The sequence below is a fragment of the Stenella coeruleoalba genome (genome assembly GCF_951394435.1).
Source record: "Stenella coeruleoalba genome assembly, chromosome: X".
Classification (NCBI taxonomy): Eukaryota; Metazoa; Chordata; class Mammalia; order Artiodactyla; family Delphinidae; genus Stenella; species Stenella coeruleoalba.
In genome coordinates, this window is record NC_137152.1 from 106045678 (window position 1) to 106072164 (window position 26487).

At 40.2% G+C, this 26487-nt stretch overlaps 1 protein-coding gene across 7 annotated transcripts in view; it reads right to left on the reverse strand.

Annotated features, from left to right (window-relative positions):
• The window catches only part of ENOX2 (ecto-NOX disulfide-thiol exchanger 2), a 298921-nt gene that overhangs the window by 64167 nt on the left and 208267 nt on the right, over positions 1-26487 (reverse strand). For 6 of the 7 annotated variants that reach the window (XM_079910126.1, XM_079910129.1, XM_079910128.1 and 3 more), the window contains 3 exons: positions 23586-23720; positions 9947-10102; positions 1441-1647 (listed from right to left, as the gene is read on the reverse strand). In XM_079910126.1, the coding sequence (XP_079766252.1) occupies positions 1441-1647; positions 9947-10102; positions 23586-23720 (498 nt within the window). The remainder of the gene's footprint in view (positions 1-1440; positions 1648-9946; positions 10103-23585; positions 23721-26487) is intronic. The other variant, XM_079910127.1, reaches the window with a different exon arrangement.

Below are 26487 nucleotides of genomic sequence, written 5' to 3' on the forward strand. Positions count from 1 at the left end.
ATCAGTTAAGTTCACCATCTTAGATGGGTGCAATTTGTGGCACCCCAAAACAATGACAATAATAATATCAAAGATTACAGATCACCATAATAAATATAATAATAATGAAAAAGTTAAAATTTCCCAGAATTACCAAAATGTGACACAGAGCCACGAAGTGACGAAATGCTGTTGGGAAAATGGCTTTGATAGACTTGCTCAATGCAGGGTTGCCACAAATCTTCAATTTGTAAAAAACACAATATCTGCAAAGCATAATAAGGCAAAGTGCAATAAAAAAGGTATGTCTGTATAGATTAAGGGACCAACATAATTTGGTACTGTTTACCTCTCAGACTTCATTTCCCTTCACTGCCTCTCTCTCATTTACTGTGCTCTAGTCATGCTTACCTTCTCTCCTCTGCTTGAACATGCCAAGTCCATTTTCATCTTAGGGTCTCTGACTTGTTCTTCCTTATTTTGGAATGCTTCTCCTACAGATGTTTGCATGGCAATCCCCTTCATATTGTTCAAATCTCAATTCAAATGTTAGAGAATACTTGCTTTCCTAGCAACCCCAGGTATGTTAGCTGTTTTTATCTTCTTCATAGCATTTATTGGTACCTGATATTGTTTACATATATATCATATTTTGCCATCTTCAGAATGTAATATCCCTGATGGCAAGAATTTTGTATACCTCAGTCTTTGCCATATCCTCAGCAACCTAGCATTCTGATTATCAGTCAATAAATATTTGATAACTAACTGACTTCCATAGTTATTTTTGAGCATCTACTTTTGTACCAGGTTATGTGCTAGATGCTGGGGATTCAAAGTTAAATAAGACACAGTCTTTCCCCTAAGGAGTTCATTCTCTGTTGCAGGAGACAGAGGTAGAAAGAGACAGTTCTCATATGGTGTTACAGGTGTCATGCTAGGAGGAAGCACCAGGCATGGCAGAAGCACTGAGGAAGGGGTGCCCAAACCAGCCTGGGGCAGAGTGGGGAGAGAAGTCAGGGAAAGATTTCTAGAACAGGTTATGATTGAGCTGGAGCTTTAGGGTATGAAGATGTGTGTATGGTGGGTGGGGGTGGAAAAGGTAATTCTAGTCAGAGGAAAGGGCATAAAACACCATGGGCACATTCTAGGAACTAGAATTAGTTTAGTGTTAGGACATGGTATGTGAAGGAAGGATTGGGAGATAATGTTGAGAGGTAAAACAGATAATCAAGGCCTTTAACACTACAAGTAAGGAGTTTTGGAGTTATCCCATAGGCAATTGGGAACTACTTAAGAACTTTTAAAGGAATACATCAGGTAGTAACATGCATTTTCCATCTATGAAGGCAAGAGAGGTTGCCATTAAGCCCAAACTTTAGCTGCCACAGGTGCAAATACACTGATCCCCAATCTCTGTGCTGTGCCTGGTGGGCACAATCCTCATGACTAAACACCTACCAGAAAGATAAAGGGCTTTGTCCACCATGTACTCCTCAGCAAAGCGAATGTGACAAAAGTTTTTTTTGCTCTTCCGAATAGCAATGATCTCTCCACACTGCTCAAACACTTCCACGATGATCTGCTCTGTACCGTTTTCAGGCAGGCCGCCCACAAATACTGTTTTGCATCCTGGTGGTCGTTCTCGGGTTGCAGGAGGTGGAAGATCTAAGTGTAAGTGCAAAAGCATTTGAAATTAAAATGTTTGCTTAGGACAGACCTCTAAGAAACTTAACATGTCCCAGAGACAGCCCTACTGTCCCCATCAGACTTCTGCCTAAGAGTCCCAGAAGCATGTGGCCTCCAAGATGCTCATCTCTGCTCCATAGCAAATTGGTTGCCTGACCCTGAGAATTATTTTATTCAATGATTTGGTGATCGTGATGTATGTATACAGGATAAAGACTCAGACCCATCTGTCTCATCAACAGTTCTTTAATTTTGTTCTTTACTTTTGTTGTGACAACCCAGCTATGCCCAATTTTCAGTCATTTTTATTAAGAAGACAATTAGTGGAAAGAAATCCCACTTGGTTTAAACTTACTTTTGAGAATTCTTAGAACCAACATCCTTGAGAGAAGGGTTTGTTTAATTCAGTTTGTCGTTATTGTATTCTCCCTGTTCATGCTTACAGAAAGAACTGTTTCAGGATTAATTTGATAGTGAAGGGGTGAACATTTACAAAAATATTTACAGCTATCAGAATAATGTGGTTGACAAAGTCAGCCAGAGTACAGATCATCCCTTTTAGGTTTTTTGTTTTTTGATACCAGTGAGCTCTTCCTCAGATTCTTTGCTGGAGAAGTGAGGTCCAGAGCCAATCATGCAGCATTTAGAGGGAAAGTAAACTCATCTGGGAAATCATTAAATAAAGTGAGATAAATTTGGCTGTAGGGTTATTAAAAACCTACTTAATGGGCTTCCCTGGTGGCACAGTGGTTGAGAGTCTGCCTGCCGATGCAGGGGACACGGGTTCGTGCCCTGGTCTGGGAAGATCCCACATGCCATGGAGTGGCTGGGCCCATGAGCCATGGCTGCCTAGCCTGCGCGTCCCGTTGCGGAGGCCACGGCAGTGAGAGGCCCACGTACCGCAAAAAAAAAAAAAAACCCAAAAACCTACTTAATGAGATGATTCTCCTTCTGCTTAAAAAATGTGCTTTCTACTCACTTATACATAAAGCCGGTTGTATCTGCCAGCTCCTTGTTGCTGTTTATATGTAGCAAAGCATTTCCCAAGCAAAATCCTACAGTTCATAGCCCAACAAAACAAAGCATGATGGTCAAGGGTTTTCTAGTGTTGGTTTTGTATCTGCAAGGATTTACTTTGTGTAATCCGTTCTTCCCATTCAGCTCTTAACAATAATTCTCCCAGCTCAAGATTTGGAGAGCTTGACAACCAGTGATTACAGCTCACATGCAAAACTAAATGAGTTTCACTTGTAGATTAGGCCAAGGCCCCCACCTGATTCTTATCCAAGTTGGCAAGCAGATGATTTGAGAGCTGCCTTGGCTATTAGCATCTTAAGCTTCCTCACTTTGCTTATTAGTGTTGGTCAGAATAATCAAGTTCTCATGATGCTCTCTTTCCCTCTATTTAGTCAGTAAGAGGGGTAGAGGGATTCAGGGAACCTATAAAATTTCTGTTAAAATTTTAAATGTCTGCAATTTCAAGAACTCACTGTATTGGTTTTTTATTCCATAGGAGAAGCTTAAAGGGAAAAGAAGATAACCTAGTGAGCAGGAATCTGAAATGTCTAACATTAGAGAGGTTATAGCTTTAGCCAAAAAGGGAAAAATGAGATCCAGAATCTCTTGAGACTTATACTTCTGAGTTTTTTAAGAACTGGAAAGGATTCTAGATATCACACTTCCAGTGATTCTCAACTCTGGTAGCACATTAGAATCAACTTGGGAGTCAAACAAACAATGCCTGGGTCTCACTCCAATGAGTCTGATTTTATTAGTCTGGGGTGCAGCATGTGCATCATTTTCTTAAAGTTCCTCAGGCAACTCTAATGTGTAGCTATAGTTGAAAACCACTGACTTGGCCTAAACTTATAATATTCTGAGGAAAAACCTTAGCTGAGTGAGGTTGGGTAACTTATTCAAGGTCAACAAATCAGATAGAAAGAGAAGGAAAATGAACTTGGAGCAGTTAAACCTGGACTTAAACCTTAATTACTCACTGTCTGTATGACCTTGGGAAAATTACATAACCTCTGAGAACTTTGTTTTTTCATCTTAAAATAGGGATACTATCCTCTACCTTACAAGGGTTATTGTAGGATAATTGATAATCTACTGCCTATATTGCATGTGGCATAATGCCTAGCATTTGATAGGTTCCCAATAAATTGTAGTTACTATAGTGTTATTATTATTTACTATTATAGAACTCAGGTTTCCTAATTACCACTCTGAGGCTTTCTAAAATCCTACTACAAGTCTGGAGTGGAGTGATAGCTAAGACCTGGATTTCTAAACCCTCAGCTCCTTGCTTTATCCAGATCTTTAGATAAGGCTGGGTTTGGGAAGGAATCACTCTTATTGGTAGAGAAACTGTTACAGAACTGAACTTGGGTCTGCTTCACACCCCACCCTCCCAGCAGTAAAACCAATCTACCAAAATCAGGTTGTGCTGAAGGAAAGTACAGCATTTATTGCAGGCACCAAGCAAGGAGAATGGGCAGTTCATGCTCAAAAGACCTGAACTCCCTGATGGCTTTCATGGAAGGGTTTTTAAAGGCAACATTTGGGGTGAGGGTTGCAGGGTGTATGACTTTCTTCTGACTGGTTGGTAGTGAGGTAACAAGGTGGTGTTTCAGGAATCTTAATCATAAACCTTCTGGTTCCAACCAGTCTGGGGCATATTCCTTGCAGAGGAACTAGGACTCTGTTTTATTGTTGAATTATTGTTCAAGCTATCTTGCTTAACTGCTTTTCCTTTGTTTCTGTATTCCTTCACTTCTCCAATTAGTAACTGCTTGTGCCTGCTCTTTGGCACTCAGGGAAGACCTAGGAGACAAAAATCTTTTCCTACAAACAAGAAACAGGGGACATGGAGGGCCTTTTGTACCCTGTAGGGCCCGTGGTGTCCTGCTCAGTTTCAGAATCTACAGCTGTGAAGACACACATGATTTTGACCATAGAACACAACCCGGCCACTGACTATATTAGGTAAAGAATTTTTAACAACATCTATTTAGTTAGAGCCATGTTTTCAAATCTAAGGCTTCAGAATAAAATCCTGCCTTAGAACCCTTCTGAAGTTTACTATTTAAATGAATTCGATAAAGAATCTTTTTATGAAGCAAATAATCACCTTTTTATATTATTTCAGTTAGCCTAGGTTTACCTTTAGGTCCGTTGAGAGACTCTAAGGAATGTCTGGTTACTGCTATAGTTATATGTAATACTGACAATACCAAGGCTCTTTCCCTTGATGAAACCATCACCCTATTTAGATGCTGTGATTATTCTGTGGTGACTGTCTGCTAAGTAAAGGCACATAAAAGCCACTAAGAGTAGTGTCAAGAATGCTGGGGATTTATTTATTTTCCTTGGGTAAATGTAGCATTTGCTGAGATTTAGGTGTATGCCACCAGCAAGGCAATGGGCTGTACTGTCTTCCTTAATGGATAGTACTTGTTTTTTAATTAACAGCTCAAAGTACTTCGTTGTCTGGGCCCGACTTTCTAATCCCACTGAAATACAGTGATATGGGCATAGCAATGGTGACTCCATAGGAGTTAATCCTATTAATCAGGTAATGTGCTAAGCTCCTGTAACACCCCAATCACCACTCCCGATGGAGAAGAAGAAACTTCCATGTAAAAAGATGCAAGATAACTGGGAGTATAAAGCACTCTAATCTCTGGTAATGGAAAAGGAGGGGCTTCTAGCAATTCTAATTACAACTAAGCACCCACTCTGGGGAACTGTGTTGGGGCAATCAGCATTAAGATCAAAGTCACTGCTCATCTTTGAGAAGTGAGGCAGGGAGCAGCATAGAGGCCCAATAAACCATTTGCATCTTGCTTTTCAAAGGAGCATCACAGGTCACTCAACTGGTTTGCCAGAATTTGCATACTGCAAAATCTTTGAGTTGATTTTATCAGAAAGCCCAAGATTGAAGGTCCCCTAGACAATCAGCAGGGGTCAGATATATTTTAATGTAATCTCAACTGATTGGAAGTAATCAGAAGGCCAGCGAATCTTTATTAATTCTCAATTTATCCATTTTCTCTAATTTTCTTTATAGAACCCAGCCCTAGGAGCCAAAATGAGTTCAGCCTGTTTTGGGATGGTAAAATGAAATGATTGCTCTTTTTTCTGGCTCCTGGGTGCTTTCCCACATGCCTGCACACAGATAGCAGATGATATTCCACCATTTATTCCATGTGCACTGTTATTTCACAGTAGATGAAAAACGCAACCTCTCCATCAGAAGGTCTATCAGCTGAAGTGAAAAATCTTGACAGAATTGAGTTCTCTGGAGAGAGGGTGCTGTCCTCTTCTTATACCACCAACTGAGGACTGTTAATTGGGAATGCAGTAAATCTCTGATAGCCACCCTGTGAAAAAAAGTACCTGTGTTCCAGGGAGCTTTCTTTTGCCATACCTCTGACTCCTAGGAATCAGAGGATGTTGCTCCTAGGACAATTCACCATTTATCTTTAGGAGACTGGTACACAGTCAGCTCCAGTCTAGTTTGATCTGTTGAATTTTTAGACCAGAACTGATTTTGCCTAGTCTAGATCAGAGAGGTTAAGTTACTTACCCAGGATTTCATGGCTATTTAGTATGGAGATCTGGGATATGAAACCAGGCCTATGTCACGTTGGGGCTCTTAATTATTATACCATACTGCCTGTTCCACTGAAGGCACAAAGCTCTACGGGCCACCTGCCAATTTGCTCTTGCTTTTCCTAATACATTTTGAGGGACTTTTGCCTAGGTGAATAATTATTGTGGTAACTACATTTTTAATATCAAGAATCATATTTTTAGAACTGGATGAAATGTTGGAGGTATCTAGGGTAATCTAACCCAATAGCCTCACTTTACAGACAAGGAATCTGAGACCTGGGGAGGTCATGCGACTAACCCAAGATCCCTCAGGTAGTTGGTGACAGAGCTGGGGGTAAAACACAATTCTCTCGACTTTTAATCTAGTAGTTTGTTCACTATAGTATAATGCTGTTTTTTGCACATTTGATGTAGATACACCTGGAAAAGTCTAGTGGTCAGTTGGCTATATGTGTCTGAAGCTCAGAAGAGAGCCATGGACTGAAAAAATAGATTTAGAAGTTGTCAGCATGTGGTGTAATTACCTCATGCTCTCTTGGTTTGATTTCTAGACCTCTGACTTCTCCTTTTGTATTCAGCCATCCATCCCTCCATCACTCAAGAGATATTTATTGAACACGTACTATATATATCAGATACTTTTCTCAGTGCTGGGGATACATCAGTGAACAAAACAGACAAAACTTCCTGCTTTTGTGGAGTTTACATTCTATAAATTGCATAGTTTGTTAAAAGGTAATAAGTATTAAGTGAAAAATAGAGAGGGTAAGTAGGATTGGGAGTGCGGCAGGGAGGGCTGAACTTTTAAATAGGTTGTCAGGGTTACTGAAGAGGAGACATTTGAGCAAAGACTTGAAGGAGGGAGGTGAGTTAGCCATGCAGATATTTAGGAGAAGAGTATTCTAGGCAGAGGAAAGAGCCAATACAAATGCCCTATGATGGAAGAGTGCCTGGTGTGTTCACAGAACAGCATGGAGGTCAGTATAACAGGAACAATGTGTGATGGAAAGGAGAGTGGTAAGAGACAAAGTCAAAGAGATAATGTGAGAGAGGGAGGACCTTCTTTGCCATTAAAGGTCTTTCTGTGCCATTCAAGACAGGAATAAAGACGCAGACCTACTAGAGAATGGACTTGTGGATACGAGGAGGGGGAAGGGTAAGCTGGGACAAAGTGAGAAAGTGGCATGGACATATATACACTACCAAATGTGAAATAGATAGCTAGTGGGAAGCAGCCGCGTAGCACAGGGAGATCAGCTTGGTGCTTTGTGACCACCTAGAGGGGTGGGATAGGGAGGGTGGGAGGGAGGGAGATGCAAGAGGGAAGAGATATGGGGATATATGTATATATATAACTGATTCACTTTGTTATAAAGCAGAAACTAACATACCACTGTAAAGCAATTATACTCCAATAAAGATGTTTAAAAAAAAAAAAGGTCTTTCTGTGCCATTAAACAGACTTTGGCCTTTATTTTGAGTAAAACAGGGAGCCATTAAAGGGTTTTGAATAGAGGAGGGACATAGTCTGACTTAGGTTTTAAAAAGGATCACTCTGCCTGCTCTCTTGAGAATACATTGTAGGGGGCAAGGGTGAAAGAGGAAGACCAATTAGAAGGCTATTGCAATAGTTCAGAAAATGTATTATGGGGGCATAAACTGGATTATAGCAGTAATTATCATGAAAATAGTAGAATTCTAGTTATATATTTTAAGGTAGACCTGACAGAGTTTTCTAACAGATTAAATATGGCGTGTGAGGGAAAGAGAGTAGGTAAGGATTACCCTTAAGTTTTGGCTGAGTAATTGAAAGGATGCAGTTGCCATTATCTGAGATGGAGAAGGATACTAGTGGAGAAGGTTTGGGTGTAAATATTAGGGGTTTTGTTCTGAACATATTAAACTTGAGATGTCTCTTTGACAGGTAAGTGGAGATATCAAATAAGCAGTAGGATATGAGTTTGGGGTTCAGAGACAAGCTCTGAGCTAAATATATAATTTAGAGTACCACTGGCATACTTTTTTTCAGCCATGAGATTGGATGAGCATATCAACGGTATGAGTACAGAGAAGAGGTCCAAGGATTGAGTCATGGGGCTCTCCAATGGTAAGAAGTCAGCGAGAACAGAAGGTTATCAGCAAAGGAGACTGAGAAGGAATGACCAGTGTGAGAAGGAAAACCAATAGTGTGGTATCCTGGAAGCCAAGTGAAAAAGTATATCAGTGAGTAAGGAGTAATCAACTGTGTCATACATGGCTGTTAGGTCAGTTACGAAGAGAAGTGAGAATTGACCACTGGATTTAGTATTGTGAGGTCGTTAGTGTTCTTTTTTTTTTTTAAAGGTATGAGAAAGTTTATAGCAACTAGTAACATAAAATAAATACATATTATAATGTGGTATCATTATTGTCTATCAATTTATCAAATATTTTAAAAGCATATTATGTAAATATAATTGTCATGGTCCTTATAAAAGACTGGTTTCCAGGTATGAATGAGAATACTTGTCTAACTAACTTTATTAGTGCTATAGACATTAGTGTTCTTAAGCAAGCATTTTGATAGAGGGGCGGGGCAAAAGCCCATATGAAGAAGATTTAAGAGAGAAGAGAAGAACTGGAAACAGTAAAGATTAAGTGCTTTAAGGACTTTTGCTGCTAAGGGGTGTATAGAAATGCAAATTCTCCTTCTCTCTTAAATTTTGAAATGTTAGAATTCCTTAGGGTGCCCTGCTTGGTCATCCTCCTTCTTGATCTATATAATCTCTCTGGTGGTCATTCTAACACCTTCAAATGACCTAATGTTTCAAGAAGGACGAAGGGGTCACTAGTTCTAAATATAGTAGAGAAATAAAGTAATTTAAGGACTAAAAAGTATCCATTGGATTTAGCCCCTAATACTTTATTGGAAATGCATTAGAACGATGAAAGATTAACTACCATTTTAATTTCAGTACCTTCCACATGGAAGTGTTTGGGAGACAGCAAGCTTGGAGTTGGGCTGGAGAGGTGACAAGGACCTGGATGAAATGTTAGGTGGGAGAGAGGGGAAGGAATTGATGTTAAAGATACTTTCTAATGAAGAAACAAGACAGAAGCAGATCAGATGGGTGCATAAAGAGACTGTGAGAGTCCCTAAATCACATGACCTTATTGCTGAGAGGCCACTGAGTGCAAGAGAATATACCAGAGACAGGCAGGAGTAAGTACTGGGGTTTATAATCAAGGCTTCATCAGACACAGTTGGTGGGCTCTGGAGAAGATAAGTCAACATACCAAATTCCTACTCTTCCCATAGCACTTGCTCTTTCCATTCACCTTTACAAAGTCTTGGGGCTGTTAACAAAAATGGCACTTTTGCCACGCTCTCAGCAGAGAACTAAGGGAGGCTTATCCGTTAGTGTTTTCCCCACCCAAATAACCTGAGCCCCCTTTCAACAAAATTCAAGTTCTAAAAAGGAACTACAACACTAGTTTACTTTAAGCTGTGTCAGGAATGTTATATTTTGAATTCAATTCCAAAGCCAGGTTCCTTCCCAGAAGCCACCACTTTACAGGCACTAATTGCCCTGACAGCATTCTTAACACAAAAACAAATAACCAAGGGACTGAGACACCAAAACATTGTGACTTGTGTGGAGAGAAAGCAGAATATTACTTGGATTTGGAGGGAAGAGTGTGCAGCTTTTACAGTGTATGATCTCTTTTACTACTGGCATATCTGGTGGAATTGGAGGAGGTACTATTCCCAGGCCAGGCATCATTGGAGTTATTGGTGGAATTCCAGTCATCATTCCAAGAGCAGGATCAAAGTCTTAAAAAGGAGAGGAAAGAGAGAACAATAAATTACACCAGGCAAGATCAAGTAGAGGCAGAATGCTACCTTATAAGCTTCAAACCAAAGGTCTTTCTAAGACCGAGGCAAAATATTTAAGAAAACATGTTATTAGCATTACCAGGTCTTAAATATCGTAATTGTGCATTTTTCTTTTGGGCTAGGACTGCTTGTTTTTGTTTGCCCAGTGCCTGTTTGTCTCTACCTCTCATTTTGACATCCAAGGCCCTTTGTAATATGACCGCGCCTTGTCCATTGATCTTTCCTTCCACTATTTTCCAACACACACCCTCTGCTCCATTCAGACAAGGTTTCTTGCTGTCCCTTGTAACACTTCCTGTCTTTTTGCAGTATAGCATGGTGTTAAGAGCATACAGTTTTGGGGTTCAGGAATACCTGGGTCCTAGTTCTACCATTTGATTAGCAGGATGAATCTTTTGAACCTCCGTTTTGTCATTTGCAAACCGGGGTTAATTCCGCCTACTTTTATAGGGAGCTATGAGGAATAAACAAAATGATGAATGAAATGTGCCTAGCATAATGCATAGCACAAAAAAGCTCAATAAATAACTATTCTCTGTGCCTTTGTTCCTGTTGTTCTCCCTGCCTGCCTGGAGTCATTCAAGCCTCCCCAAATTCTCCCCATGCTTCAAGGCCTGGCTTAAAGTCCCACCTTTCCAGATAATACTGGTTCATTCTTATCTCTTTATCTAAAAACTGTTCTACACCCGTTGCCACCGAATTTTATTTTGCATCATCTTTTGTTTCATTCAGGGGTGCTTCTAGGATGTGTGGGAGCTCCCCAAACATATTTTGTGGGGCTTGTCTAGATACAAAATGGATTCACCACAAATCAGCATCAATACTATTCTGGTAGCCCATTCGATACCATGAAAGAAATACCATACCATATAGCCGGAGTGATTTACTTGCCAGGATACTCTCCTGGAACCAAGACTCTGGGAGGACTCCACAGGCACAAGTTCTGAAGCTTCTTGGGGGCATTTACTTGAGTCTACATGTCGGGTAAAGGATTGAAGAGTGCCTCAAAGGGAGAAATGGGGACTGAGGTCCACATAGGTTCAATTTGAGATTGGGGCTCCTTGCTTAGATGACACTGCAGGCCTTTGTGAATCCCAGGCACTGGAGGGGAACCTAGAAAATGTTGAGAAAGCTGCTTCTTGCCATCAAGAGCCACAGAGGAGCTGCTCTGGACTTGGGGCACCTACCCCGATGGCACTATCTACCTGGCCAGTCCTCAGCTCTGGAGAGGGACTTAGAAAATATCTGGACAGTCATTCCAAAGCTCGGGGTCCCCTGATGTGAGGGCCCACGGCAGGGGCCCCGCTTACCTGGGTCTAAAGGCGGTACTGATTTCATTGTTTAAATTTTGTCTCTATAACAAAATGCATGTTCTTTGAGAGAACCTCTCACCCCTGCCCTCTGTTATAGAATGCACAGTGTATTGCAAACAAAGAAAATATTGCATAAGGAGTTCTGATAATGTAGGGGTAGTCATGGTAGCAGTAGCAGGTCCTACTCCCCCAGACTTTACCCTGCTCACCACTCAGGCCCAAGGGACAGTGCCTTTAAGTATGTCCTCAAGGTGGCTCTGACCCCCCTGGGTGGTTCTCTAAGATGTTGAAGGAGGTGTATCTAAACAGTGGGAAGAACCTGTGGTTCATACAGAAGCAGGACTTCAAGTACGATAGGCCCAGAAGGAGGGAGTCTTGTGACTGGGCAGATAGGCAGGTGGGTGGCACATGAGCACCTCCCATTGCAAGCCAGTCCAAGAGAGCTAGGGCATTCCGCATCCTCCCACATGCCTGTCATGCTGAGATGCCAAGACCTTGAACATGTTTAGGAAGAAAGAATTTTCTTCTAAGAGGAAATTTTATTTTTCTGAAAACAAATTTACTTTTAGCCTTCATATGTTATCTCACCCAACATGCAAGTATTCATACATGCCTGTGCGTGCACACACACACACACTCCTTCCCTTCCTCCCTGTGACTCTCATCTCTCTACTCTCCTCCACATGCTAGTTATATGACCTTGAGGGATGTTTCTTAATATCTGTGTGCCTCCATCTCCTTTTTGGTAAAAGTAGGGATAAATAATGACATTTAGCTCAAAGGATGAAAGGACAGAACAGATATGAAAACCTCTGGCATGATACATGGTGGTCCTGATAGGTAAGTTTCCTTCCTTCCATTCAAAACATGCGTCCACACACTAATATATTCACTTATTCAGGCATTCACTTCCACATCCCACAAACATTTGTGATAGCTTCCTATATGTCAGGCTCTGTGCAGGGGGACAGGGCGTCCAGGTCTTTTTTTCCATCTTGGAGAACTTAGGAGCCCTGACACTCTGTGTTCCTATGCTGTAGAATGACAGCACTGTGGCTAAGAATGCCATTTATGTCTTTGGAAAATTTGATTCCTTGTGTATAAGGTTTTGGAAAAATTGTTAAAATTATCTCCCCCATTTACAAACTGTTAATTTTCAGTAGGAAAAGATCAGATTAGATTGTGTGCCAACTAAACAATCCCATCTATTTCCGCCCCCCACTGAAATGTTTGTCTTCCTTTTATTGTTCTGCCTGCCTCCTCATTGTTATTCATATAGTTCTGTCACTCACAACTCTACCTTACCACAGATTACAGAAACATCAGTTCATTAAACAAGTTCTGCCACTTCGACTGAGAAAGAAATGCCTGTCTCCATGTACTGTCTACTAATAAATGGAGACAAACAAAAAACAAATACACAGGATAAATATAACTCCTGACTGATGTACTCACCACTGTGCTGTTTGGTATGATTACATTAATATTTTATGAAATTCATTTAAAAGCAAGTGTATTCATGACATATGGCTAAAGCCAGAGTAGATAAACTCCCTTTCTTCTTTGCATTCAATATGCCAAGAGTTCCATAGGCTACACTGCCTAGCAAGGCTTGCTAGAGGGCAGGATGTACATTGTACATGACATTTCAAGGGCTCCTATCACATTGATTATTTCTTTTGTTTATCTTCAACCATTAAAACCAAAGTAGACTTGAATTTCCAATACCAACCAAGAAAATAACCATTTGAAATCATGGGCCTTATACAAGTATTGCAGAATCTGAAAAAAATCAAAGAAGTCCAACACTAAAATACACTGGGAATAGAACACCAGAGAAATTCTCTCCCTTTTTCAGGCCCTATTCTGGCTTGAAGAGTACAGCCAACATGTACATAGTATTACCACTTATGTTAGGAATTTAAACTTCTGAAGGAGATTTGAAATCATTTTATAAAAGGGTTGTGGAGGGACTTCACTGGTGGCCCAGTGGGTAAGACTCCATGCTCCCAATGCAGGGGGCCAGGGTTTGATCCCTGGTTGGGGAACTAGATCCCACATGCACGCTGCGACTAAGAAGTCCACATGCCGCAACTAAGAGATTGCATGCTGCAACTAAGAAGTCCGCATGCCGCAACTAAAAAGAAAGATCCGGGGCTTCCCTGGTGGAGCAGTGGTTGAGAGTCTGCCTGCCGATGCAGGGGACGCGGGTTCGTGCCCCGGTCCGGGAGGATCCCACATGCCGTGGAGCGGCTGGGCCCGTTGAGCCATGGCCGCTGAGCCTGCACGTCCGGAGCCTGTGCTCCGGCAACGGGAGAGGCCACAACAGTGAGAGGCCCGTGTACCGCAAAAAAAAAAAAAAAAAAAAAAAAAGTGTATATATATATATATATATATATATATATATATATGTGTGTGTGTATATATATATATATATATGTATTTATCTATTTAGGATCTTTTTTTGTTTTTATATATTTATTTATTTATTTAGGATCTTTTTTTGTTTTTTATATATTTATTTATTTATGTATTTATCTATTTATTTAGGATCTTTTTTTTTTTTTTTTTTGCAGTACACGGGCCTCTCACTGTTGTGGCCTCTCCCGTTGCCGGAGCACAGGCTCCGGACGTGCAGGCTCAGCGGCCATGGCTCACGGGCCCAGCCACTCCGCGGCATGTGGTATCCTCCAGGACCGGGGCACAAACCCGCGTCCCCTGTATCGGCAGGCGGACTCCCAACCACTGCGCCACCAGGGAAGCCCCAGTAAATAAATATTTTTAAAAAGGGTTGTGGAAAAGGCCAGGGTATTCCCCTAAAGTCCTTTCACAATAAATATCCTGTTCTGTTTTGCTTTTACCACCATCTCTTCTTCTAACGCCTTTTCCCTACTGCCTTCTTTACTCTTGGCACTGCCATTGATGGAAATGTCATAAGATGTTGGTTTGTATTCCGTCTTTTGATTCATGTACATTCCAAACTCCCAGCTTACTGGAAATGCTGCAAATGCTGTTTTTCAGTTGCGGCACCTTGCTCCTCTGAGTTGCAGCTCTATTACATCTCTATTATATGATTTTAAGTAATGTTTCAGTGTAGCCTTAAGTCTTCCTGCTGCCTAGCAACTTGCACTTAATTCAACATAGAGTAGTTATCTAGCAATATTATCATCCTCCATTCTCTGTATACATCTGAGCCAGGGAGCTACAATGGAGGAAAATGTCATTTGTCCAGTCATCCATATGTCTAACCATTTGTATGTCCTTCCGTATTTTGATGCCAGCTCCTCTGCAGGTGTTGGGGTTGAAGGAATAAGATAAAATCCTCGACTTCAGAGTACAGTTTGGGAACAGCCATGCAAACAATTATAATGCTTTATCATCAATTATTATTATCATCACTATAATTGTTTATTGGGTGCTTCCATTGTGCTAGGGACTGTGCTTAAGCATTTTATATAATCTCATTCCAAAAGACCAGTGGGCTAGGTACTGTTATTATCCTTCATTTTATAGATAAAGAAACTGGGGCTCAGAAGGGTTTAGTTACTTGCCCAAGATTCCACAGCCAATAACCTAGGCAAGACCTAGGATTCAAATCCAGGTTAGTTTAACTCTAATGCTTTTAACCACTGCACTGCCTCTCAATGTAGTATGGCAATTGTTTTAATGAATTAATTTAATTACAGGTATAAGGTGAAACAGGTATGCTGAAAAACATGGCAGACGAATAACAAAATGCTTCTATATAATTCTTTTTTGCAAGTGTGGTGGATTAAAGGTGGATACGAATTCTTTGTTTCCCCTCCTGTCAAGAGGTGAGGTCTATGCCCCATCCCCTTGAGGACCTGGATGGGCTCTAGAACCACTTTGACCAATAGAATACAGCAGAAGGGATGTTGTGCCTGTTTTTAGGGCCAGGCCTTAAGAGAGATAAAATTTCCACTTGTCTCTGGGAACACTTGCTATGGGAGCTTTAGTCACAATGTAACATGTCTGACTACCATGCTGGAGAGACCATGTGGAGAGGGCCTTAGTGTAAATGGAAAGGGAGGGATCCAGCTGAGCCCAGTGTTTTATCTGTCCCTGCCAAGGTGCCATGAGTATGAATAAAATTGTATTGGAACCTCCAGACTATCCCACCACAGCTGAGGCATCCCAGTTGATACCATGTGGAACAGGTGGATTGCCCATTTGAGTCCTGCTTAAACTCTTTATCCAGAAAAATCTTAAAATATAGTAAAGTCATTGTGTCTTAAGCCACTAAGTTATAATGTGTTTGTCATACAGCAATAGGTAAGCAGAATATGCAGCACGTCTGAGGAGTGGGGTGTGATTGGTTAATAGAGTTAGCTATTTTCAAGTAATTAAAATAGAAAGTACACTAAGCACCTAACTAGACTGACATTATTTTTCAGATTATTGAAAAGGTGCTTTGGGATCCAGCAGGGCCCCACAGCCACTGTCTTTGAGCAATAGTTGTCACTGTACTATTGCTGTGTAGAAGGACCAGTTGGAACAATGCCAGATGACAACACACTACCAGATGTACAAAGACTACAGATGTCTACAAAACACTAGAAACCTTAGAGGTTGCCCATCTTTAATGCCTGACAAAGACACCACATATGCCAATTTTATGGTTCAACCCTTGATATTTTCTGGCAGGCCAGTTCACGATGGCTTTCTTCCTATAGACAGCAACATCTACTTTTGTGGCAGGGGAAGAGGATGCTGTCCATAATACTACTGCCCATTGATCAGGTGTACATGAATTTTCAGGTTTTATACACATCATCTCATTTAAACTTCAGAACAATCTTAAGGAATGACCAATATTATTATTCCCTATTTTACAGATGAGGAAATTGAAGCTTACAGAGATAACACAGTAAGGCCACACAGTAGGTGGCTTTTACTAGTTATGCTCTCAATCATTACTCTACTCTGCTTCTCACAAAGTCCATGGGTCCACAGGAAAAAAAGATACTTCTTGTCAGACTAAGCTCTGTTATCTACCTACGCAACCTGTAGAGTCCTTCAAATGTTCCTGTCCAAAAGGCTACCATAGGATTGCTTATCTCTACAGCCAGAACTTCCTGTTGAGATATTCAATATATGTGTTGTCACAGCATTGGATAATTTAGAGTCCTCTGTTCTAAATCTGAAGTCTCAACTTTGACTCACAGGAGAAGTTGGAATTGTGGCAATGTATGAACTGGAGATAGGCAGATATAGGAGCTGACATATTTACTATCCTGCTTGCCTTTTCAGAACTGGACCTGGTTCTGGCTGGCTGGAGTCCTCTTCATACCCTCAGAAAGCCTCTGCTTACACTTAGTGACTTCTCCCCATCCAAGTCCCCCGCCCAGGTCCATTAAAGGCATTTCCAATCTTTTAGGTATTCCAGAGACCCTTGATCACCAGGAGGTAGTTTGTATTCACAGTAAAACCACTGAAATGCAACTATGGATTAGTCTAAAATAAATGTTCCAAATAGGATCTAATTATATATGCATAATTAAGCTATTTTATAGAAAGTTATGATTCCAATTCAGGTATACATTTCTGGTACATTATTGCTATTTCTTTAGAGTTCCTATAAAATTCATTGGAAAATTAAGAATTATGCCTGGGTATTGAGAAATTTTAACTCACTACAGTCCTGGCTGCCTCCTCTCTACACAGATCTTGAAAAGACTTTTCAGGCAGCCAACCTGAAGAGGAAACACAGATTTCTAAGGAGAGCTTGGCTGAGCTGTGAGATGACCTTGGACTTACCACAAGCCCTCTTGGAAACAGAACACAAGTTTCTAAATTTTTGCACAATGACTCTCAAATTGTACCAAAATCTGTCTTGCTTCTCCAGAAGATCATCAAAACCCTTGTTTCAGGTCAGTTGGAAAGTTGGGGTAGGGCCTGGTTCAGGTACAATGACAAACGAGGCAGCAAGCTGGGCTTGGGTGGGTTATGTGGCATAATTTCAGCTCATAAAGACTCTCCCTAATAAATATCAACTTTGATCCCAAATTTCAACCAATGAAGCTTTATTTCATTAGTATAAGTTTTTGCAAATATCTATATATCTAGTCCACCTTCCCCCTATTCCTCCCTATTTTGTTCTTTGTGTTCTTGCCTTGTTAGAACATTTGACAGATTCAGGGTCATGCCCCTGACTCTCATCTAGGGATTCTGTGATTTCTGGATTTTAGAGATGAATAAGAAATATATATATATATATATATATATATATATATATATATATATATATATATATATATATACACACACACACACACATATATATTTAAGGTTGCCAACCTCTTAATTTGCTAAGACATGGAAAAAAGTAACAAAAATTAACCACATACCATTCATGCAATTCACAAAAGACAGAACATTTCAAAACCAAAAATATAGGAAATCTATAATCTCCAAATAAAGAACAGTCCTTTCAATTGAGCAAATTTAGCTTCATGAAAAATTCACTATATTCTTAGTTTCTACATTTTGCAGTGGATGAGAGAAAGCAATATCAACTGGTCCTGGGCTCCAGCCCAGTGTTTGGAGATGACTCAACTACCTCACTTAGTGTGCACCCTTATGTATGAAGATCCCTATGAAAAAAGTCTTTCAGAGCTAAAGTGTCAAACACACACAAGTGTTAAGGGCCATGAAAAGTTTGACTTCTGCTGAGGACTGGTATATTTTCTCTTCAGGGAAAATGCAAATTATATAACTGATCAGGTTTCCCTTTTTGTTTTGGCTACCTGGTCACAAGTGCAGTTCACCTTTAGAAACTGGGTGGGATCCTATAACCTACATATCTCAATTCTAATTAACCTCCCTACCGGGGCTTCCCCTTCTATTCTCATTTATATTTTCCCAGATGATGGTTTATTTTACTTGTAATTTTTTTCTTTTACTGTAATCTTTCTTATAAGCTGCCTCAAATATTTTGTGGAATGGGGTGATGTAAATCAGCTCAGTATTTAACCATTTTCCCCACACTGTATAGTCTTGCATACCTTCCGGTCGTTGGTGTACCACTTCCTCTGTTTAGGCTGTTCTTAGTTCCTTTTTTCCATCTGACACTTTCTTATATATCCCTGGACACTGAGCTCAAATGTTGCGACTTCTGTCAACCTTCCCTGATCACCACTACCCACCTAGCACCCCCTCCATCCTACCCTGGCTAAAAGAATACTTTTCTACATGTATCTACTATGGCTAAACAATACTTTTCTACATGTATCTACTGTGACACTTGCTACATTGTAGTGTAGTGATATGGACTTTGCTGCCTCTGCCACTGGATTCTGAGCTTGAAGGCCCACTTGGTATCCCCTTGACCTAGCTCAATATATTTAAATTCATGGATGGGTGAATAAAAGCACAAAGGAACAAAATGTTTAGGAAGTCTTTGAGTTGTTGAGGGTCAAGAGGCAGCTCAAATGAGAACAGGTTTTATTAGGGATAAAATATGGGGGTTCTAAAAATACTCTAGTCACTATGAGGGAAGGAATCTTTCTCTTTTTTGTTCACTGATTTATCCCCAGGGCTCCTCGCAGTATCTTGCTTACAGCAGGCCTCAGTAAATATTCCTTGTATGAATGAATAAATAAACCACCTCACTCTACTGGACTCTTCATAATAGTTTCCATGGGGGAATCTTGAGAGTCCCATCACTTGGTAGGATTCAAGCTTGATTTGGAGAGACATTAGTTCTATTTGGTACAGTGGTTTATATATTATCGGCTCTTGGTGAAGTGTCCACCATGATGATGAACAGTGCTCTCCTTTCTCAGGATCTCAACATTATCTGCCACTGAAAGCATATTCTATTTGTGGAAGATATTAAAACAATAGAAACCCAAGTCCGGGCCTCCTTGAGGAGCTTGAAGAACAGTGGCCTATCATGTGTCACGCATCTTCATTCTTTCTTTCTGTTCTCATCAGAGTTTGCCTGCTGCATCCAGTGAGAACTGCCTCCTTAAGAATGACAATTCTCATAGATGGGCAGCGTCTTGCTCTGGGAATAAGGGCCATGAGTCATATTTTCCAACATCTCTCATTATGGAGGAGGCATAGTCAGTATAGTGGAGACACCATAATGAGGGACACTTCTTCTTTGGGACTTCACAGGCTCCACACTTGGATGCTAAGGATATTTTAATTTAGGGGAAAGTAAAGGAAGCAGCGCACAGTATTCACTGAGTACCCTTTAATCGGTCCATTCTTGGATTCATCTGGGATGATGGGCAGAACAATGCTCCAAAGGCGGCCTGACTCTTTTTGGTGCCTCCCTTCATGTGAAAACTAACATTAGTCTTATTTGACGAGCTTAGAGAAGCAAATAATCTTTCAGGAAAGACAGGTGCCGGCCAGAGGGGACCTTCAAATCTGCCATCACTGTGGATTAACTTTATTGAACAGCAGCTGTACAAAAAACACCATGTTAGATGAAAGGGAGCTCTACACCAAACCCCAGAGATGGCCAGTCTCTGCTCCATGCTCAAGGAATATAATAAGCTAGACACTGCCCAGATGACAAGTATGTGTCTAAGAGATTCAGCATCCATGACAGTATGGATTTGAGCTCTCTGGGGGAAGTCAAGGAAGCTTATGTATCATTTGTTTTTCATCAATGCCAAAAGCCTTTTCTGTTGTCACAGATAGGCCAAATGAGACAGGACAAAGAAAAACTCTGCCGGCTAAGAAGGAAACCTTCTAAGGGGCAGAAAAGTAGCTAAATTACTAAGCCATCAATGGGTGACCTCAGGAAAGAGTTCCATGTGGCTCCTTTGCTTCCTTTTCCATTTTAAGGAATTTGGGGCAGTAGGAAGAGGATTAGGGGGATGTTTTATCCCATTCAGTTAAAACATTACATAAAAAGGTGGCAGGCCCCCTGTTTCCCAGACTCTAGCAAGAAGAAGGGTAAGCAGCATTGGCGTGTGGAGCCAACTTTCTGCTTCTCTGGACACCCCCCACCAGACTTACAGGGAGCAGTCACCAGCATTGTCAGACACACACTGTTCTCTTCACCTGCCATTGTCCAGTTCTTCTCCAGGGAAAAATTTGTCCCTGCATTCATTATACTTCATTGTTGTTAAGCATAGAAATAAGCCATAATTCAACTTTTTGTGAGCCATATATCAGATGTGAACTTGAAATAATAATAATCATAGCTGAGTTCACTGAGGAATTACTGTGAGTCAGGCATCATTCTAAGACTTTACATGTATTAACTCATTAATCCTCATAACAATGCTATGTCATAGGTGCTATTATTCTCTCTGTTTTACAAATGAAGAAACTGAGGCATAGAGAGGTTAAGTAAATTGCCAAAGGTTACACAGCTACTTAATGTCAGAGCAGGGATTTATTTGAACCCAGGCAGTCTATATCCAGAACCCATGTTCTAATCTGATGAGTAAATTGCTTCCCTAAAATAATATGGAGAGGAGAAAAATCATTTCACATACAACTGAAGTGATTTTACACATAGCTTTACAAAGTATGTCTCAGCCTAGTGCTATTGCCCTTTTTTTTCGGTATGCGGGCCTTTCACTGTTGTGGCCTCTCCCGCGGAGCACAGGCTCCGGACGCGCAGGCTCAGCGGCCATGGCTCACGGGCCCAGCCGTTCCGCAGCACGTGGGATCCTCCCGGACCGGGGCACGAACCCGCGTTCCCTACGTTGGCAGGCGGACTCCCAACCACTGCGCCACCAGGGAAGCCCTTTTTTATCGGGGAAGAGTATTTTTTTTAATTTTTTTTATTTTTTAAATTTATCATTATTATTATTAGTTTTAAGAGAACTAAATATCAGTATTTCTAAGACCAGGTTTCCAAAAACCCAAGTAACTTTCCTTGGAGCATAGCTAAATGATCCCTGAGTCACAAGGTTGAAGGGGACCATGAGAAGCCATTTCTTCATAGTCCTTAAGAAAACAAGAGGGAGGCAAAGGGGCTTGAAGTAGAAATTAAAATCACTCTTGAGGTTTCAAATGTCTAGTTGGGGTGGATGTGATTAGCGCTGACACTGGCTGCCTAGTACCCAAGTACTTTCAGTCTAAATGGCAGCTTAGCAGCTATTTGAAGGAAGTATGTTAGTATTTCCTTTATCTTAAATAACATGTAATATGACTAATAGCAATAATAATGGCACCAGTTAACCTTCACTCAGTGCTTATTATATACCAAGCATTGTGCTAAGTATATTATTTAACATTCACAGCAATCCTATGAGGTAGATACTATAACCATCCCCATTTCACAGATGAGAAAACTGAGGTACAGATAGGTCAAGTAACTTGCTCAAGGTCACATAGCTAGCAAGTGGCACAGCCAGGATTTAACCCGAGCAGTTTGTCTTTGAAGGCCTGTACTAAGCAAGTTACTGTCTCTACAGAAATAGCCCTCTGAGCTACTGTTATGAAAACCAATCTAGGCCTGATATTGACCCTAGCACAGCTTTGGGCCTGTAACGATGGCCTGGATGATTTTTTACTCTCAATGTTAGGCCTTTTTTTGTTCCACATTATAGATGGGTGGCAAAGCACTGAAGATTACTTTGTGAGCATAGAGTTATGTTTAAATGTGGTAATTTACAAATAATCTAAGCTAACATTTAGTCCTCTTAGTAACAGAGTAGGTCTGGCCTCAAGATTTTTTCTGGGACATATACCCATACGGTTCAGTCTTCCATAAATTGGTAATATTTAAGCCAAATCAGATAATCTAGTCACTCTAGACTATAAGAGATAGTCTAGAGTGATTGTGATTGTGATTCAGGACCACTCTATATAAAGCTATAAAAATATAAGATTTTAGTTTAAATTCTATTATAATAAAATAATGAAGAAAAATGAAATAAAAAATTACACCCTTTGGAAATGTTTATGAGAAATATATTAATAATGATTTTTAAAGTATTTTAATAGCCAACATTTTTGAGCACTAACTATGTGCCAGGAATTTTACTAAGCACAATTTAATTCTCACAACAACCCTAAGTGGCATCACTCTAGATCTGTTTCTCAACTTTAATGTGCTTATGAATCACATGGGGATCATGTTAAAATGCAGCTTTGATTCAGTAGGTCTGGGCTGTGGCCTGAGATTCTGGGATTCTTAACAGCTCCCAGGTTATGCAGACCACACTTGAGTAGCAAGGTCCTAGATTGGCCTAGATTGTCTTGGTCCTGTCATGCTTTTAAGTAGGATAACAAGTGAATCTGGGAGATTAATGTTTAGGATGTTTAAAAAGCACCCCAGGCTTCCTGATATGACAATTCCCTAATGTCTTCATAAACCCATTTTTTGATCAAATTTATAATTATTTTATAACATTTATATCATTATTCATGATTTTATATTTGCAAATTTGCCTACTTGCTAAAATTTCTTTGTAACCCCCCAAATCAATACTCACAATACTTTCATGGTCATTTAAGGTCATATGCAGAGCGATAAAAAATTTGAGTTGCCCAAGGCACATTCACAAACCTATTTTTATGGTTAATGGCTCTGATAGTCCAGGAAGCTTTTCTGTGTCTAAACTAAGCCCTTCAGATGACATGGCATTTTTCTTCTGATTTATCTTTAGTGGAGATGGAGTTAGTATACCATGCCCATTCTCTTACAGGTTACTTTGTTCTAAAAAATATGAACAGTTATTCAATGTTAACAATAGTCTTTGGGATGTTCCCCGCTATCTTCTGTCCTTCCCTCTAGGAACCTAAGATTTTTGGGATATCTAAGTCAGTTCTCATTCTAGCTCCGTGTTTATTTGCTTCCTCTAAGAAATGTATAAAATTAGACAAACTTTGTAATTCTTTGCCAAATCCTGCTGTACTTTTATTGCAATGAGTTAAATATTCAGTGACCATATCCTGCATCAGATATACCCCCAGCTTGCCCATAGTGCAATAGGGACTATACTAGTAACTACAGGCCACCCAGCCTATAAAGCTCATATTACAAAAATGCACACTCTAGGCAGAATCTGATAAATGTCAACTTCAAAATAAGTTGTGTCATATTGTTATATTTATGTCCATATGGTCAGTAAAAAGAAACACTTGTGAGGTGATTAAAAATAGCATACCAGGTAAAATTGGTTGTCCGGCAATTCCCAGCGGTGCCATTCCGAGATTATTCATTGCTGTGGCCCATGCAGTTGGATCAGACATGGGTAGTGTCATTGCAGTGGAATCCACATTCAGAGTTCTACTATTATCAGCTAAGAAGAAATGACAAGCAAAATAATTTGTTGTATTAAGGTTTCAGTATCTAGTTCACTTATCAATATAAACTCTGGCAACTCTTTACAGAAATGGACTGATGGACAAGTGGTGGACACAGCCTTAATTTCAGCTCTTTACAAGGGTTAAAACAATACAGCTCGAACTGGCAGGAAGTTATAGAATTTGAAAGCCCTTTACCAGATGGCATTTTAGTGTTTCTTTCTTTCTCTCTCTCACCCCACTCCCCTCCCTCCCTCCCTCCCTTTTCTTTCTTTCCTTCCTCCCTCCCCCCCCTTCATCCCTCCCTCCCTCCCTCCCTCCCTCCCTTCCTTCCTTCCTTCCTCCTTGTTTTAAAGTCAATGAAAACTGTTTTTTAGAGTAGTTCTAGGTTCACAGCAAAATTGAGGGGAAAGTACAGAGATTTCACATATACACCCACCCTCCCACATGCATAGCCTCCCCTATTATCAACATCTCTCACCAGAGTGGTTCATTTGTTACAACTGATGAACCTACACTGATGCATCATAATCATCGAAAAGCCATAGTTTACATTAGGTTTCACTTTGGTGTTTTACATTCTACAGGCTTTGAAAAATGTATAGTGACATGTATCCATAATTGTAGTATCATACAGAGTATTTTCACTGCCCTAAAATTCCTTTGTGCTCTACTTATTCATCCTTCTCCCCTCCCCCAACCCCAGCAACAACTGATCTTTTACTGTCTCCATAGTTTTGCCTTTTCTAGAATGTCATATAGTTGGAATCATACAGTATGCAGCCTTTTCAGATCGGCTTTTTTCACTTAGTCATATACATTTAAGTTTCCTCCATGTCTTTTCATGGCTCCATAGCTCATTCCTTTTTTTTTTTTGCTGAATAATACTCCATTGTCTGGATATACCACACTTTATCTTTTCACGTACTGAAGGACATTGTGGTTACTTCAAAGTTTTGGCAATTATGAATAAAACTGCTATAAACATTTCTGTGCACGTTTTGTGTGAACATAAGTTTTCAGTTCCTCTGGGTAAATACCAAGGACTGCAATCACTGGATTGTATGGTAAGAGCATATTTAGTTTTGTAAGAAGCTGTCAACCTGGCTTCCAAAGTGGCTGCACAAGTTTGCATTCCCACCTCCAGTAAATGAGAGCTCCTGTTGATCCACATCCTCACCAGTATTTAGTGTTGTCAGTGTTCTGGATTTTGGTCATTCTAATAGGTTTGTAGTGGTATTTCATTGTTGTTTTAATTTGCATTGCCCTGATGACATACGATGTGGAGCATCTTCTCATATGCTTATTTACCATCCATATATCTTCTTTGGTGAGGTGTCTATTAGTCACTGGCCCATTTTTCAATCAGGTTGTTTGTTTTACTATTGTTGAGTTTTAAGAGTTCTCTGTGTATTTTAGGTAACAGTCCTTTATCAGATGTGTATTTTGTAAATATTTTCTTCAAGTCTATGTCTTGTCTTCTCATTCTCTTGACATTGTCTTTCACAAAGTTTTTTAATTTTAATGAAGTCTAGTTTACCAATAATTTCTTTCATGGATCACAACTTTGGTGTTATATTTAAAAAGTTATTGCCATATCCAAAGTCATCTAGGTTTTCTCTTATGTTGTCTTTTAGAAGTTTCACAGTTTTGTATTTCACATTTAGGTCTATGATCCATTTTGAGCTAATTTTTTTTTTTTTGGTGGTACGTGGGCCTCTCACTGCTGTGGCCTCTCCCGTTGCAGCGCACAAGCTCTGGATGCGCAGGCTCAGCAGCCACGGCCCACGGGCCCAGCCGCTCCACGGCATGTGGGATCTTCCCGGACTGGGGCATGAACCCGTGTCCCCTGCATCGGCAGGCGGACTCTCAACCACTGCGCCACCAGGGAAGCCCTGAGCTAATTTTTTGATGGGTATAAAATCTGTGTCTAGATTCATTTTTTTGCATGTGGTTGTCCAGTTGTTCCAGCACATTTGTTGAAGAGACTATCTTTGCTCCATTGTATTGCCTTTGCTCCTTCGTCAAAGATCTGTTGACTCTATTTATGTGGGTCTATTTATGGGCTCTCTCTTCTGTTCCATTGATCTATTTGTCTATTCTTTCACCAGTACCACACTGTCTTGATTACTATAGCTTTACAGTCAGTCTTCAAGTTGGGAGGCATCAGCCTTCCAACTTTGTTCTTCTTCTTCAATATTGTGTTGGCTACTCTGGGTCTTTTGCCTCTCCGTAAAGTTTAGAATCAGTTTTTTTTTTATATCCACAAAATAACTTGCTTGGACTTTGATTGAATCAAGTTGGGAAAAATTGACATCTTGACAATATTGAGTCTTCCTATCCGTGAACATGAAATATCTATTTATTTAGTTCTTCTTTGGCTTTTTTTTCATCAGGATTTTATAGTTTTCCGAGTTTTTTTTTTCAAGTGTACACACCACAGGAGCTTGGGATGATTAAGATGTTTCCCATTCTTCTCATAGTCTAGTTGCATATGATTACTTCAGCAGCTTTCATCCAAACTACTCATGCATGCAAACCAAGAAAAAACATCCAAAAGGGGTTTCCATAGTAGCAATGAAAAGGAAAAATTGTATTCCTGATGGAATTTCATATCTTTGAGGCAGTACTTTTGAGTTGGACACATGATCAACAAATATCAATTTAACCAATTGAGTATTTGGGGGGTTAGGATAGCAGAGTACAAGCAGATAGGAGACATAGTCCCTGCCTTCAAAGGTTATACAATCTAACTGAAGAGAC